This window comes from Melospiza georgiana, chromosome 4 (assembly GCF_028018845.1).
Source record: "Melospiza georgiana isolate bMelGeo1 chromosome 4, bMelGeo1.pri, whole genome shotgun sequence".
NCBI classification, from domain to species: Eukaryota; Metazoa; Chordata; class Aves; order Passeriformes; family Passerellidae; genus Melospiza; species Melospiza georgiana.
The window spans coordinates 50,699,165-50,715,593 of NC_080433.1; the positions used below are offsets into that span (position 1 = coordinate 50,699,165).

General features: G+C 42.5%; 1 protein-coding gene across 1 annotated transcript; it reads left to right on the top strand.

Moving 5' to 3' along the window:
* The first annotated feature begins 6,282 nt into the window (after nt 1–6,282).
* Nucleotides 6,283–15,627, top strand: AMIGO2 (adhesion molecule with Ig like domain 2). Its single transcript, XM_058023667.1, has 2 exons — nt 6,283–6,428; nt 13,040–15,627. Exon 2 carries the CDS (start codon nt 13,113–13,115, stop codon nt 14,676–14,678), a length of 1,566 nt encoding a protein of 521 aa, XP_057879650.1. The 5' UTR covers nt 6,283–6,428; nt 13,040–13,112; the 3' UTR covers nt 14,679–15,627.
* Nucleotides 15,628–16,429: the final 802 nt, after the last annotated feature.

The window sequence follows — 16,429 nt, forward strand, 5'->3', positions numbered from 1 at the left end:
CCTCTAGTGCTTAACAATGCTTTCCTTGCATATAAATATTCTCTGAAGATTTAAATACTGCTTAACAGGGTCTTTGGGTGGTTTTGAGATCTGCAAATTCAAAGACTTAGAGACCCTAAAAATCCACAAGGCACACAAAGCCACTGACACCTCCATTTTTTAAAATTTTTATTTCAAGAGTAAATCTATCTCAAAATAAGAAATCATCTCAGAATATTCATTTATTTTTTTAATTCAATGTATGAAACACACCTTTGGATGGAGACTATCTCAGTTTAAGCTCTTTGAATGTTTTAGAAATTATCCAGGACATAAACTGCATGTTCAGTAAGTTATACACAAGCTTCATGGTGCCAGCACACAGCAAGTAAAGTAAATCAATTTGATAAACAGAGATATTTAAGATGTATCTGATGATATTTTTACCATCTTTGGTCTCATGAAATCCTTGAAAAAACAAAGACATCAGGGAGGACTGCAAGTAACAGCAAATCTGCCAAACTGAGGAACCAGTATTTTGAATGTAGAAAGGGCCAGAAGTCAGGACTAAATCAACAAATAAAAGTAGTATAAAGATTTTATTCTGAAATATACACACTCCTAATGAGAAGCTCAACCTAACATTAGCCATTCTTACTCCCTCTTCAACAGTACTTACCAGCTGATCACAATTCTGAGGATAGAATGAGAAAAGACGACCCTGGTGGACAGGTAATGTCTTCAAACATCCCCCCTAGATCTGAAGAGCTATGAAAGTGAAAACAGGGAATAACAAAATATGTCTAAGTGCCAGGAAGAAAAGTCAGTTCTGAATGCCTAAGTATGGAGAGTGAGGAATCACTTGTGCAGGTGTGGATTGAGTGCAATCTTCTCACATCCCCACACTGGTCTAAAACTAATTTTCTTTGTCCTTAGTATAATAAATAACATTCATGCCATGTGGGAGTAAAAAAGGAGCTTTTCAGCAGGAAAAAAAAAAAAAAGAAGATGAAGAAGAGAAAAGAAGAAAAGAGTCTGATTCCTTGGAGACTGAGCAGCCTGGTGAGTAGTGTCCTGGTAGAACAGAAGAGTTGTTCTCAGGGTCTCAGCTGTTCTCAGCTTCAAATTAGTTGGAAAGCAGAGCCAAAAGGAATCATGGAATAATTAAGGTTGGAAAAGACCTCAAAAATCATTGAGTCCAACCTTTCACCCAACACCGCCGTGACAACTTAACTACAGCACTGAGTGCCATCTCCAGTTTCTTGAACACTTCTAAGGTTGGCCACTCCACTCCCTTCCTGGGTGATGTTTAACCATTCTTTCAGGGAAGAAATTATTCCTTATGTCCAGCCTGAGGCTCCCCTGGGGCAGCTTGAGGCCATGTCCTCTCATCCTGACACTGGCTGCCTGGTGGGAGAGACGAGCCCCCACCTGGCCACAACCTCCTTTCATGTGGTTATACAGAGTGATAAGATCTCCCCCGAGACTCCTTTTTTCCATGCTAAACAACCCCATTTCCCTCAGCCAGCCCTCATATAATTTACTCTCTAGACCCCTCACCAGCCTCATTGCCCTTCTCTGGACTCACTCCAGCACCTCAATGTTATTCTTGAAGGGAGGGGCTCAAACCTGGACACAGGATTTGAGGTGTGGCCTCACCAATGCCAAGTTTAGAGGGGCCAATCACTGCCCTGGTCCTGCTAGCCACACTATTTCTGCTGCAAGCCAGGATACCATTGGTCCTCTTGGCCACCAGGGCACACAGTGGTTCATGTTCAGCCACTGTTACCAGCACCCCCAGGTCCTTTTCCACTGGGCCACTTTCCAGTCACTCTGTCCCAGGATGTAGCATTACAGGGGGTTGTGGTGACCTAAGTCAGGAATTTTCCTTCCAAACACTCCAGGAATTTCCTAGACTGCCTTCTCTCCACTGTGTTGAGTTTCCTGCAGACATCAGGCAGGTTAAAGTCTCCCAGAAGAACAAGGGCTGATGACTGTGAAGTGTCAGCCAGCTGCTTAGAGAATAGTTCATTCAGCTCTTCATCCTGATGTCATGGTCTGTGACAGACTCCTACCATGATGTCTGCTTTATCATCATCATTTTTGGTGGCTTCACCTTGTCTGGATGCCAGGTACTCACCATGCCGCTCGATCACTCCCCCTTCCCAACTGAACAGGGTAAGAAAATAAGATTGAAAGCAACTCATAGACTGATATAAGGCAATTTACTAAAACAAAAGTGAAAGTTCACATGCACATGAACAAAGAGAAGAAAAACAATAATTTTATCCTCTACTTCCAACCAGCAAGCAATGTCAGGCCACTGCCCAGGAAGCAGCGTTGCAGCACATGCAGCCATTGCTCAGGAAAGCAAACACTGTAAATAATGAAATTCCCCCCTTCCTCCTCCTTTTATTAGCTTTTACACCTGAGCTGACACCATATGGTATGGAATATCCCTTCAGTTGAGTCAGTTGGCCTAGTCTGTCCCCTCCCAGGATCTTGCCCATCTCCAGCCTGCTCATGGAGTGGGGAGATGCTGAGAGACAGGGCTGATGCTGGGCCAGCACTGCTCAGCTGTAGCCAAAGCACTGGTGTGTTATCAACCCGTTTCTGGTTACCAAAGCAAAGACCAGCACTGTGAGGGCTGCTGTGGGGAAAATGAACTCCATCTCAGCCAGACTCAATAAACTATTCTAAGAGCAAGTGCAACTTTCAAGTGACAGTTTTCTCTTATCATCTGATAAGGGCCTTAAAACACCTGTCTGCCACAGTCATTCCTGCCAGACTGGCCTTTTTTGTTTTTTTGTTTTCTCCATCATGCATGAGGCATTGCAGCATTCCTAGAGTCACACAGACTGGGCAGAGGACATGTTCTGCTCCAGGGCATGCCAAAAGTGTTAGAGCCTTGACAGGACCAAGCAGTGTGCTTGTGTCTCACAGTGAAGTCCAGACAGGATCCATGGCCCACGTGTTTGCTGCTAAAGGGTTGGCCCCCTAGCTGTTGTCCAGCTGTTTGGTGTGGACTTTACTGAAAATATTTGTGCCAGCTGGAGGAAACGGACTCCCTTCAGGTACTCACAAATCTGTGTTTAAGTCCTTGTGCAACTTGCATCCCTGTCTTCTTCTGGGGGCTCAGAGTTCATGCAGAGGGACTGCAGGCCACTTCTTTCAACTCACTGAAGTACCCTAACCCCCAGACTGGACTTTCACTGGAAGAGAATTAATTCAGGATGGAGAGAGGGGAATCACAAAAAAAAAAAAAAAAAAAAAAAAAAAAAAAAAAAAGACTCTCTGACCCTTATTACTGTGTGATATCCAATGGCTATAATGTATGTAGCCAGGAATTAAACTGGAGAACTGGAGGCTGGAAATCCTTATTCCTGCCTGAGCACTATGGCAGAAAAATCATGCTCTTTCCAGAAGGAGAGTGTAAGAGTAAAGGAGGAAGATATTCCTTTCTTTCAGTACCCCGGTCCTAGTTAATCTCTAGCCCAGAAGTTACACTGCTTGTTCATGAAGGTATTGTAAACTCCCTGTAGCCAAATGGCTTTTGAAAAAGTATTTTAATGATCAATTTATATAACTGTAATAAATTTGTGGTTTTAATAAAGAAACAATATTGAAGATACTAGAGGCATTTCTGTATTTGTGGGGATTTTCAAGATCACATGGTAAATATTGTTATTAAAAGACCTTATCAAGCCCCATCAGTCTGTCTGGCACTTCACAGGATGTGAAAACAAGCACTGAAAACTTCCAGCTCTAACAGACAGTGCAGTGCAGGGACAGGGAAACACAGGCACACTCCTAAAGGAATGGAAGGAGCAGACAGCTATCAGCAATTCTCTGCAATAAGAATCTCTATTGGTGATGCCAGAAACCTTACATTTGTACAGATCATCAAAAGAGAAGTTTCACATCCTAATTAATGTACTCTCAGCTTCACACAGCTTGATCAACAAGCCCATGTTTGATCAACAAAGATTTTGGAGAGATACTGTTTTCACATCAGTGCTATTTGGTAGAGGAAAGACAAATACCAGTTGTTCTCATCCAAATTATATTTTAAAAAGCAATATTCCTTTTAATTTAGTATGTAACTAGTGACAAAAGCACCTTTATGTTGTGAAATAGCACAAAAAATTAGATTGCATCATGCCATGTTCAAATTTGTCAGCAGGCAGTGGGAACGAAGAATTGCTGGGCTTACAACCAGCTCTTTCCAGACTTACAAGAATCCTGTGGTTCTGAACTCCTTTCAGACTGTTCAGTGCACCCCTTGATCATGATTTCTCTGCTACGTCTGCTTATGGGCAGATGGCCTCTCTCTGTAAGCTGAGCAACCCATGAAAGGATGATCACAACTCCCATGAAGTTTTTGAGCATTTGGGCCCTGAGATCTCCAATATAAAAAGCATATCCCAGCATTAATGAGAAAAACAAAATTGAAAATCAAAATCCTAATTGCCTTAAGTATTGGACTTAACTTTGATCTGGATCGTCCCTTCCCCAGAGCAATTATTCCTATGTCCAGGTCTCATGGCTGGAATCTAAATAACTTAGCTACAAGCAGTACTGTCACTTTGCACCTACCAGTCCTCCACACTTACTGAGGTATGAACAAGCTGCAATAAAAATCCTTTGTATTTTAAAACCAGTCTACCTCAATCAAAGGGTGCACAAAACTCACAAATGGACAGCTGCTCCATATGGTGACACATAAGGAATTTTCATTCTGTAAGTCTTTAGGAAGAATTCAGGCTCAACATTTTCACTTTTGAAAACAGGGGAAGGAAGACTACAAAAGTGATTACCCTCTTCCTCAGACTGTATTGGTAATGTGACCAACTTAAATTTCACCCAGTATTTTGTGGTATCAAGGTCATCAGGAAAGTTTAATGGTTTAGTATAAATGAAGACAACATACTTCTTTAAACAAATGAATATTCCAATGGAGAGTCTGAAACAAACCAGTGTTTAATCAATAACCTCAAGATTAAAATTACTTCAGTGCTGTATAGCCTAACTGCATAGAAATTCAGCACAAAATAAGAACTATTAATAAAAAGCTGAATTTTTATGATAAGGTAGTGCTCCAAAAGTCTTTTAAATCAATAGCTGTATCACCTATATCTCACCAGGCTTTGATCTATATTGAATCAAATCTTTAACATGTATCTTGAATCATAGTAAAGAATTTTATTTTGCCTGCAGGATGAATTCTAGGACAAGGAGCCTTTTAGCTTTATATATAGCCACAAACCCTCATATTAAAAACCACTTTGCTATGTGCCCTTAAAAGAAAAGTGTGATTTGCAGCTGCTTTAATATGCAAGCCCATTTGAGAACTGGTCTATAAACTGTATGTCTGAATGACAGTAAATTTACAATGTCTGTTATTTGCTAAAGTAGCCCATGTTCAGTTTCAGTCTCTAAATGTAGGGTACTCTAAATTATGATGGAGATGTCGTGAGAAACTTGGCCGGGGGAGGTTAAAATCGGTATGAAACAGAAGTAAACGTGTTCTTTGACTTTCAGCTTCAGCTTTGCCTCTTCATGACCTGGTCACACTTCTCAATTTGATTTGCAGCAGTTCTCCCACAGATTCCACGGTCAAGAGAATCCCCCTACATGGCAATTAATTTTAGATAACTCCTTTTATCATTTGATAGACTCCTCTGCTCTGATCAAAGCCTAGTTTAACACGGACCTTCCGTGGGGTTAGACCATTTAATGAAAGGGAGGAGGATTTCTAAGCGCTAGCACAATGCCTTTTACATTTACCCGCGCCTTAGGAGCACCCGGTTCCATCTCCGCACGGGGGGAGTTTCGGTGCATTTCTATCGAGCAGCCCCCGAGGCCGGGGCTTCCCGGGCGCTCTGCCCCCGCTGCGGGCGGGCCGTGCGGGGCTCAGTTTCGGTGCATTTCTATCGAGCAGCCCCCGAGGCCGGGGCTTCCCCGGCTCTCTGCCCCCGCTGCGGGCGGGCGGCGGAGCGGGGCGGAGCGGGGCGGCCCCGGGCGGGGCGGGGGCACCGGGGCGCTCCTCCCTCCCCCGGGCACCGACGGCTCCGTCCCGCTGCCGCCGAAGCTGCCGGGAGGGCGTCGGGGCGAGCGGCGCGGAGTCGGGCCGGGTGCTGCGCGGCTGGGGAGAGCGGGAGGGCGTAGGCAGGAGGGGATAAAACCCGCTGTGTCGCCGCTGTGGCTGGGAGTCTCCCGCCTTCCCCGCTCCGCCGGTGCCGAGCTCCGGGCCTCAGCTCCGTTCCCGGGGGCAGCGGGCGAGCGCTGCCTGCGTCCGCGGGGGAGCGCAGCGGAGCCGCTGCCGCGCTCCCGCGTCCCGCAACTTCCCCCGGAGCCCGGCGGAGCGCGGCATGCGGGGCAGGGGCTGCAGGCGGCGGCGGGGCCGGCATCGCGCTCCCCGGACATGAGGCGGCCATCGGAAGCTCCAGGTAACGCTGCCCGGCGGGGTGGCGGAGCAGACATCCCCCCGGTAGGCGGGATGGCGGGGACAGGGTCCGGAGGGGCTGGACTCGGGGCTGAGAGGGGCCGCGGGCGGGGAGAGCCGGTGCCTGCCTCCGCCACGGAACGGCGGCAGCGGCCGCGCCTGCCCGGGGAAGCCGGGCAGAGACCCCTCGGAATGGTTGTGGGTGCCCCGGTCCGATGCCGCTTTAGCCTCTTCGGTGGCTGGGCTCTCCGAAACTTTGCCCTCCGCCGACTCCCGGTAGGAATCTGGGGCTGCAGCGGACAGTCCCCGCCGTGAGATTGGCAGGAGACTCCCCCCAAATCGTATGCAAGGGGGTTTCTGTGAAGTTTAGCCCTCAGATAATTTTTTGGAGGCGGTGAGGATCCTTCGCTGGGCAACTAAACTTTCGTAAGATCTGACATTGCTTGGAGACTGGTTGCTGACACTGTAATAGGCACTGCCACTTATCATTGCATTTTTTCTTAATTATTTGCTGATCTCCTTAGCAACTGAAGTAATTTGCAAGGTTGAAGCTTGGTTGCAGCTTGATTTACAAAGTAGCATGGCAAAAGGGATGAATTTGTTGTTTCATTGATGTGTATTTCCCTTGTACCCTGTCAGAGGGATAAGAGGTGCAGAGATGTTGACTTACATAGCTGGTACTGCTGTAAAGAGACTGTTGATTAGTCCAACTGAGGCTCTGTTGTGCATCACCCAGTTGTTCTTCTGTGTCTCAGTTTTCTTTAAGACAATCGAGTTACCGTGTTTTAAGAAAAAATATCTCTTCAAGGAAATTCAGTCTTTAGTGAGGGATTAGTGGGAGATGATAATTTTATCTGGCTAAGGTTACTTGGACAAATTAATCTCTAATTCAGCACGATTGAGGTCTAGCCAGATGCTGGCTGGAGGGAGCACTCCATTTGCCTGGCTGATCTCAGGATCAGCTTGCTGCAAATATGATGTAAAGCTGTTTTTTTCATCACTGTTAGGTCCTGCAGCAAGCACAGTGTAGCCCGGCTCAGGGATTTAGTCCAGTGTATCAAGACGCCTCCCAGATGTAGCTCACCAACAGTCTTTGCTGTTCAATCCATCATGTCACTAAATCTCATGGATTACGATGTTTGGGTAATCTGTGTCTGTTGAGTCAGAGATGCTGAGCACAGCTGTCAGGAAGATTTGATGCAGAGTGCCTTTTCCACTCAGGAGTGATAAAGGCAGAGTAGAGCCTGGAGACTGAGGCGAGGTGGCCGAATATTTCCTCTGACAGTATCACACACACACAAGGAATGCGAGTTTATGCAGACCTTCCTTAAAAATGTAACTTTTAAAAATACTAATTGCATACGGTGCCATTAGTCTGTATGTAATTAATGGCTTTATCATGTACTTGGACAGGATTCATAAAGTTGGGACTAAAAGCATGAATAATTATACTTGTATAATGTTGTTGTTATCATTTAATAAAACCCCATTCTAAAAACCACTTTGACTTCTGAGTTCATGAGGAACCTTTGTCAAATGTCATGCCAGAAAAAAAAATAGAGCTGTGAGAAAACAAACACCCAAGCCATCATTTTTTTTTACATTTATTTCATGTATTGTTAGGACTAGTACAGCCCTAATTCATCTGATATGTAAACTGATATAGGGGAGAGCACCTGTGTGAACATCAGAAGTCAGTGAGAGGTGCAGAGATTGTATTATTGTTTTGTGGGCTGCTGAGATTGGAGCAAGCCTCAAGAGAAGACAATCACAGGAGATGTGGTGCAGGGGAAGGAGGTAGGGCATGTAGAAATGGTGTGAACCTTCTGGAGGATCAACAGAGGTCTTTAATGTTTTCAAGTGCTTGATCTCTCTAGAGGCTCAGCACTATTCCTGCAGTAGTACAGCAGGCAGCAGGATTGTGTGCAAATACTTGCATTTTCACTGTGCAGAAAGTACCAGCCAGATGTGGACTGTTTGCATCACCAATGTACTGGAAAATGCTTTACAGTAAGAATAACATCTACCAATCCAATTTTTTTTAACAGTGAAAGAACTAAGAGTAGTGTTTGCAAAATATCATTCCAGTGAATTGTGAACTCCAGTCCAATTCACTCTTAAATTAAGAGATGTGCTACATAAGGATTTTTAGCAAGGTCTCAAATGAACAGAGATACAGATTCCATTGGAGAAACAGCAATAAGCCTGAAGGTACTTACAGAGGATAAGAAAACTGCTGTAGATATTACTAATGTCACATTAGTGAGAGAGAGAGCCCAGAAGAAGGAGAAAGGAGTATTTAGGACATTAGTTGATCTTCAGGTGATAACTGATGTTGAGAGTGTATGTTGCCCAGCAGCCCCCTTTTCCTAGGTCTGAGTGCTCTTTACTTTTAAAAACAAAACAACAAACAACCCCCTCAGAAATAAACAAAAGACAGGAACAAACACATTAAAAAGTTCAAAACAAGAACTGAATCCTTAGCTTCTCTTGAATGTGATTGGTTGTAGTCAATTTTGCTGTTTCTGACCACAGAGGATTTTCCTTATGATAGCAGGATATGTCCCACCTTTCTTCTTGAAGAGTTGAGAAGCATGTGCACCATTACTGTTCAGATAAATAATCTCAGGGAGTAATGTGGTTTTGGCACTGAACTTAAAATATTGCATTTTAACATCACAAAAGAATTATTTCTTTGAACAGAATTCAAGAACAAAACTCCCAACCATGTCCTTCACTTTACTATAAATCAGAAAAGGTATCTACCCAGCTCATTCAGAAATATTGGTGAGGTGCTTGGCCAAAGTCTGTTGGCACACATTAGCTAATAGTATTCAATAACAATATCTCTCTTGAGAAAATACGCAATATTGAAATTTGTAAAATAAAGTCTTCTCTAAGACCTGAAGTAGTGCTCCTGGGATGAAACAAAATGCCAGATTTTTTAATATAGGGCTTGTTGCTGGCTTTGTTCTTCTTGCCACTTAACACATTACAACCCAGAAATGTTTATGCAGACATTTTGAGTAAGTTCAAATGATCACATACCGTATAAATATTTATGTTGAACATTCTTGGCTTTGCAGAGCATCCTGGGTAGTTTGTGCAGTAGATATGGGGAACACAGGTTGAAGAGCAGGGTGCAGCTCAAAGTCCTTCTCTCCAAAAGAGCAAAGAACCTGTTGGGAATGTAGGCACTACACTGTGTGTTGGGCATGGAAAGGAACTGCTCATCAGAGTACTCTCTAAATATTCTTGTGTGTTCTGTGGTATGTTTAGGATTTCTGTAATTTGGATTTGCCCACACCGACAAGTTAAGTTATCTGGAACAGTTTTCATTTTGCTACTCCAGTGAGCTTTGAAAATTAACAATCCAGTTTTTAGACCTTGCAAACTGTTTTTACTCCTTAGAACTGAAAGGTATTATGCTGATGTGCACCAGTGACTGATCTGTGTCTTCCCATGGGATTTGGTTGCAGACTAGCTTGGAGTCTCTGATGAGATAATTGTAGGCATGGACAGAAGCAAACATGCAAGGTTACCTAGTGTATTAAATTTGGTAACCCTTACAAACCTGAGCATTGATCCAGTACATCCCATTCAGAGTATCTCCAGGATCACAGTTGTTTTCAGCATGGGAAATGATTTTTTTTAAGTGCCATTCACTTGTTGCAAGTGCAGTTACATTAAAAATTAGGCTGCATAGCCTGCAGAATCAGGCATTCACACGTTAGTGGGAAAGGCAACCTTTGCAGCAGCTGTTCATCTCCTGTTTTGTGGGTGCTTTATAATCCAGTCTTCAGGTGCACGGTTTTATGGTAATGTAGATTTCAGATACCTTGTTTCATGCAGTAGACTAACTAAATGAGCAATTACTAAATACCTTTTTCATCTGCCAGGGTTTTTGCATTGTTCCTTATGTCTGTATACCATACAAATTCACACTGTGGTACATAATTATTTTTGATGGCAGTTTCTCTAATGCTTCACCCTCTTCAAGAACTTGTATCTATTAATTGTTGCTGTAGACTACCTAACTAGCAAAAACAAGTAAGGAGCTTAGGACTGATTGAAAAATACTGCTTTGAATTCCTAACTTTCCATTGAAAACCCCATGCAGTTAGAAGGTTCAGGATGTAAGAGCCTAGAAGAGTTTATGAATCCTGGTATTAAACTTTAATTCAAACCAATCAATTTATTTTTACAATATTTCTATAGCTAAAACCATGTTAGTGTATCCCTTGTATAAACAAGGTATCCCTGTGCAATCAGAAGTGCCAGACAGAGTCACAGCATTTTGACCCTCATCTCAGCATTTCTCAGATCAGTCCTTCCCAAATTTAACATGCAGAGGTTCCTTATTTTATAAGTGCCAAGCTGGTGGCTATAATATGTTCATTATTTTGTAGTAGTCACCAGTTCACATAGTTTGCCTGATCTCAGGAATTTTGTGGCAAAGGCTAGGGCAGCTGCAGTTCTCAGGGATAAGGATTTATCAAGCTCTTGATGTAATCACCCATTCTTTTCCCTGTTCTTCCTCCACAGTGTCAGGAAAGGTTTGGGGGAACATTGAACAATCCTGTAACCAAGGACTGTATATAAAATCTGAAATAGAAAGAAAAATGTAATTCTGACACTTCAGTTTTGAACAGTTGACTTGGCAGTCTTGCAATTCTCTTAATGTTTTTTCCTTTTTTTTTTTTTTTTTTGGAATGCAAACAAAGCCAATACATATATAAGTTCTTGTGAAAAGTCCCATTCTCCCATGCTGCCTTCATATTTCTTCTTTTAGTGGGTCATTAGATAATTCAGCTCTTTAGTTTCATAGCACATCTTCTGCCACTTGACTTAGGAGTAGATTTGTCAGCTGAAGACAGCAGCCTGACAGATTGGCAGAGGGTTACAGAAGAGGGGAATAAAGAACTGAGGAGGAGTGAAATTTTTTGCTTTTTGCATATATTAATTAATTGCATCGGTAGTCTTAAGTTCTTAAGTAGCAGATGTAAATTCCCTGGAGAGATGTGCTCTAAGTTTTACCTCCTGAAACTCTTGTTTGTCTTCTGCTTAGACCTCTTCTTTCCCTTTACACCCTTCTCATCTGCTTTTCCAGTCTCATATGCCTTAACTGACTTCTGCATCCCCAGACTACCTCCTCCTCAGTTTCTTTAGTGACAGTGATGATGCTCCATTAGCACCCACCTCCCCTGGTTTTGCTTTTCCTTCCCTATGTTTCTCTTACCTTTCTTTCTCTCCCCTTCTTTCACTACCTCTCTAGCCTGCTGCCCTCCACCGTGTAGGTCTTGATTTAAATTTTTTTGCCCTCAAACTCATCTTTTCTTCATCCATCTTGCATCATCAGAGAATATTCTTCTTTTATTTTCCTCCTTTCCATCTGAAGCTGCTTCTTTTTCCTCATCCCACTGTCCACAGGCTCCTGGCCACAGCCACTATCAGCAGTGCAGAGCAGACATTGCAGGGTTTGCCCTGCTCAGATGCTGCTCCAACATGTGGGTGAGACTGGAGAAATGAGTTTGAGGATAATAACGTGGGGGCTGAATACCACATATGAAGTTTGAAGGGGTGACAATAATCAATGCAGATGAGCTCACCTGTGAATTTACTGGAAAACTCTAAACAGGTACCAGGGAGAGCAAGAATCAACAGAAATGTTTATTCCTCTGCTATGTATGTCTACATTTTCTCAGAAGATGGTAAAAAGCATATCCCTTAGCACAGAATCTCTACTGTGCCAAATCTTACATCCCTGTTTCAAACAATACTGACTGTAAAATATTCTCTGAAATACTCTGAAAATAGTATGGTTGGGGTTTTTATATCTACATACGAGCAAAATAATTTTTTCTTTACTATGTTTTGAGAAAGAGCTGACTCATCCTTACTGAATGGTCCCAAAACTTATGCCTGAGGTAAGGACTTCATAGATTTCTTCCTCATTACTTATACTGGCAAAGGTAAAAGAAGCAGAATGCCAAATATTGTTATTGAACAACTTTAATAACTTTCAAAATAGGCTGTTGCTACCTGAACCATAGGTTACTAAATTAAAAGAAAAGAAAGGAAAGAAATTCATATGACATTTAAAGCTAGAAAGGCTGAGAAAATTCTTTGCTTGAAAATGTGTGACATTTTCTGATTATAAAGAAAAGCATGTTATAACTGCTTCCCACTTGACAAGAAAAAAAACATTTTAGGATGAGGCTTTTTCTTTCTTCTGGGAATTCTATCTCTGTTGGTTTGGAAACAGGTAGGGGTTGCCGTTGCCAAGTCATGCTCCACAGAGGAACATTTCCAATATTTTTTTAAATGAACTGTCAGAAATTGCATTACTTTGTTGAAGACTGAAGAATAGTTGCATTCTTTTTGAAGACAAAAAATACTGTATCTAAAGTGTATACATTGACACACGAATGCAGAATTTCATGTTTACATAAAACAACGATGTTAAGTTTACATCACCTTAGAACTAGATTATACCATGAATTGTATGAAACCCTAAGGATTAATTCCGTGTATTTTTCAAAAGCCATAAGAAATCATGCAGGGTGTGAATGGTAAATGTTAACATGCTGTACCTGTGTATCCCTCTTTTGACAGCAACGAGTGCAAAGCTAACTGCACAAGTCATCTGTGGCAAGGAGCACTGGGAGACAGCTAAAAGACAGTGACAATGTCTTTAAACTGGTGGACACTTCCTACTCGACTTGGAGTTGTTAGAGCGAGCTGCAGAGGACTCGTATGCCTCTTGGTGTTCACTGTGAGTGTTTGTGGCAGTGCCCCAGGGATGTGTCCAGCAGCCTGCATCTGTGCCAGTGATATCATCAGCTGCACTAATAAGAACCTCACTCGAGTGCCAGGAAATCTTTATAAATATATGAAAAGGCTGGATCTGAGTTATAACAGAATTGGGATTTTGGAGCCTGAATGGGTCCCAGTGCTGTCTGAGAAACTGAACACTTTAATAGTCAATCATAATAGCATTAGCAGCATTAGCACTGGAAGCTTTTCCACAACTCCAAATCTGAAGTATCTGGACTTGTCATCCAACAGCCTGAAAACGCTGGGCAGCCCTGTGTTTCAGGAGCTAAAGGAGTTGGAAGTTCTCCTGCTGTACAACAATCAAATAACACAGATCGAGTCCTTAGCCTTTGGAGGATTGTACAAATTACAGAAACTGTACCTAAGCTACAACTTGGTCTCGCATTTCCCACTGGACTTATATGTTGGAAAACATAAACTGACAGACCTTGTGTTGCTGGACATTTCCTTTAATCACATCCAGACGATGCCTGTTCAGCGCCTGAGTTCAGTGCCAGCCAAACAACTTAGTGGAATTTATCTTCATGGCAACCCATTCTATTGTGACTGTGTCCTGTACTCCATGCTAGTCTTCTGGTATCAAAGGCATTTCAGCTCAGTCGTGGACTTCAAAAATGAGTACAGCTGTTTGTTGCAGTCAGACCCAAGAGATCATAATACACTGCCTTTACTGCACGACAGCGGTATGAATTGCTCTGAAAGTACCATCAACAGCTCTTTCCAAGCCTTTGGGTTTATTCATGATGCCCAGGTTGGTGACAGACTGGTAGTACACTGTGACAGCAGAATCAGCGATATGGGGACGCAGTTTGTATGGGTTAGCCCAGACAATAGATTGCTGGAGCCAGACAGGGACACCGATAACTTCAAGGTGTTTCCTAATGGCAGCCTGGAGATAACAGATGCCCAGCTAGAGAACTCAGGGCTGTATTCCTGCATTGCAATAAATAAGAAAAGACTATTAAATGAAACCGTAGAGGTCAGAATAAATGTTAGCAATTTCACAGCGAACAGGTCCCACGCTCATGAAGCATTTAATACAGCTTTTACCACCCTTGCTGCCTGTGTGGCCAGTATTATTTTAGTGCTGCTGTATCTCTATCTGACCCCCTGCCCGTGTCAATGTAAGGCAAAAAAGAGGAAGAGGAAGCTGAACCAAAGCAGTGCCCACCCGTCCATACTGAATTCCGCACTGCCGCAGGAGCTGCCAGCCGACGAGAAGAAGGCCAGCACTGGTAAACGGGTGGTTTTCCTGGAACCCGTGCACGAACCAAAACAGAGTCAGAATGGGAAAGTAAAACTGTTCCCCAATGACAGTGTCATTACAGAGAGCATTTTAAAAACTACTCGAACAAAATCCGACTCTGACTCTGTCAACTCTGTGTTCTCAGATACACCTTTCATGCCGCCAGCTTAGTTTGCTGCCTGTGTTTGTATCATGCAGTTCCATTTCTGAATACCTCCTTTGCCTGTAGCAAACCATCAGGACAAACAAATAAAAAGAGATTAAATGTTTTAAAAAAAGGTATATTTTGTCAGTCCTTGAACTGCGTCTCCTCTCTGTACGGGCCATGCAGCAGGGATAGCTCGTTCGGGAAAAGCAAAGAGCTTGTCATTACTGTGAATGGTTTTAATGCAAGCTCAGCCTCAGTTTTACTCTCTGGTCCATACACAGCAATTTCTCATGCATGTTTAGAGACACTTCCAGTGCATACAGCTGACTCTGCAGAGGCAGAGGCTGACCCCTATGCAACACCCAGTCATGCTGATAACTCAGCTCTTCTGAAGTATGCACAGAAGCAGCTTATGGGTAAGGAGAAAAATGTCCAGACTTCCTGCTATTCCTTTCATAGCCTCATAAAATCTTTACATAAAATCACTACAGGAAAAAAGTCATGATTTTTCTTGGACTGCTTGGCACAAAAGGATTGAATTTGCCACCAGAACACCTAGCAGCACTGTGTAAATGTTTGTGGCTTTCAGCTGATAACGTATTTGCAAATAATTGCTTGAAAACATTAAATGAGGGGCATCGTAATAATTTTATTCAAAACATAGTCATGAGATTACTTGTGAAATGTGTTTGTATTTGTTTATAAATGTTTAATGTAATGAAAACGGGTAAAAGTTAATATGCTACCTTTGCAGTTGCCTCAGTCAAAAAATGAAAGTTGTCAGGCATGAGGACATCCAAATCAGCAGTAACTTTTTAAGCTGTGATAACTGGATTAATTATAAACAATTGTCTTAACCTTTGCTGCTCACTGTATGCTTGGTATCACATGTGGTGAATAAATCTGCCACCATCATCAGGGCTTCTGCTTCATCTTAGGGGTGAGTGACTTCTCTTCAAAGATAAGTGTGAAATCAGGGAAATTTTTTTTTTTTTTCAGTGGCACACAGTTTCTGGAGCCTTATTAAACTTGACCCCAGAGTTTTTTCTTAAAAGAGGAAATGCAGTATTTGGACAAATCCATTAAATATAAAAGACTTTACACACTCTAAATTCAGAAAACACAGATTGTACCTAGACTTGGCCCTTGTCTGTATTATACTGCTTGTTTTCTTGCATGTATCACAGTCAAAGTTTATGAGTCTGGTAAAACTGACCTGGACTTGTTATGTAATATGGGTTGCATGGAGCGTGTATTGTAATGAGCATTCTGTTCTATTAGCTTTTTCTTTTTCTGTTATATGTACCCCCACCCCCCCTTTTTTTTTTAAGCTTGTATACCTTGAGGCTGGGCTGGACTTTTCCAATCTTCCTCACATTGATAAGTAGCAACTTCAAAGCAATTTCTCAGTAATTACAGCTTACCAAAGACAAGTAAATAGAGCATGTCTGTCTCATTCTATTTTGGGGGAATATACTAAAAGGGTAAAGGATAAACAAAATCAGAATCAAAGGGCTACATGTTATGGCAACCGTAATTTATTTTCAAGCAGCTTACTGTAACAGCCACTTGCCATTTTTTGTGATTTATTTTGAGAGGCGTGTCAACATGCTAAAGCTTATATCTGGCTGAGCCAAAGATATTGATTTGCTACGGAGAAATCCTGATGTAGCTAATTGTTTGAAGACAAGCTATCTGACAAACAGATTAGTTCAGGAAGCAGTGTCTCTGTATTGTGTACAAAGTATGTGGAATTATAAAAAAGCTGGAGACA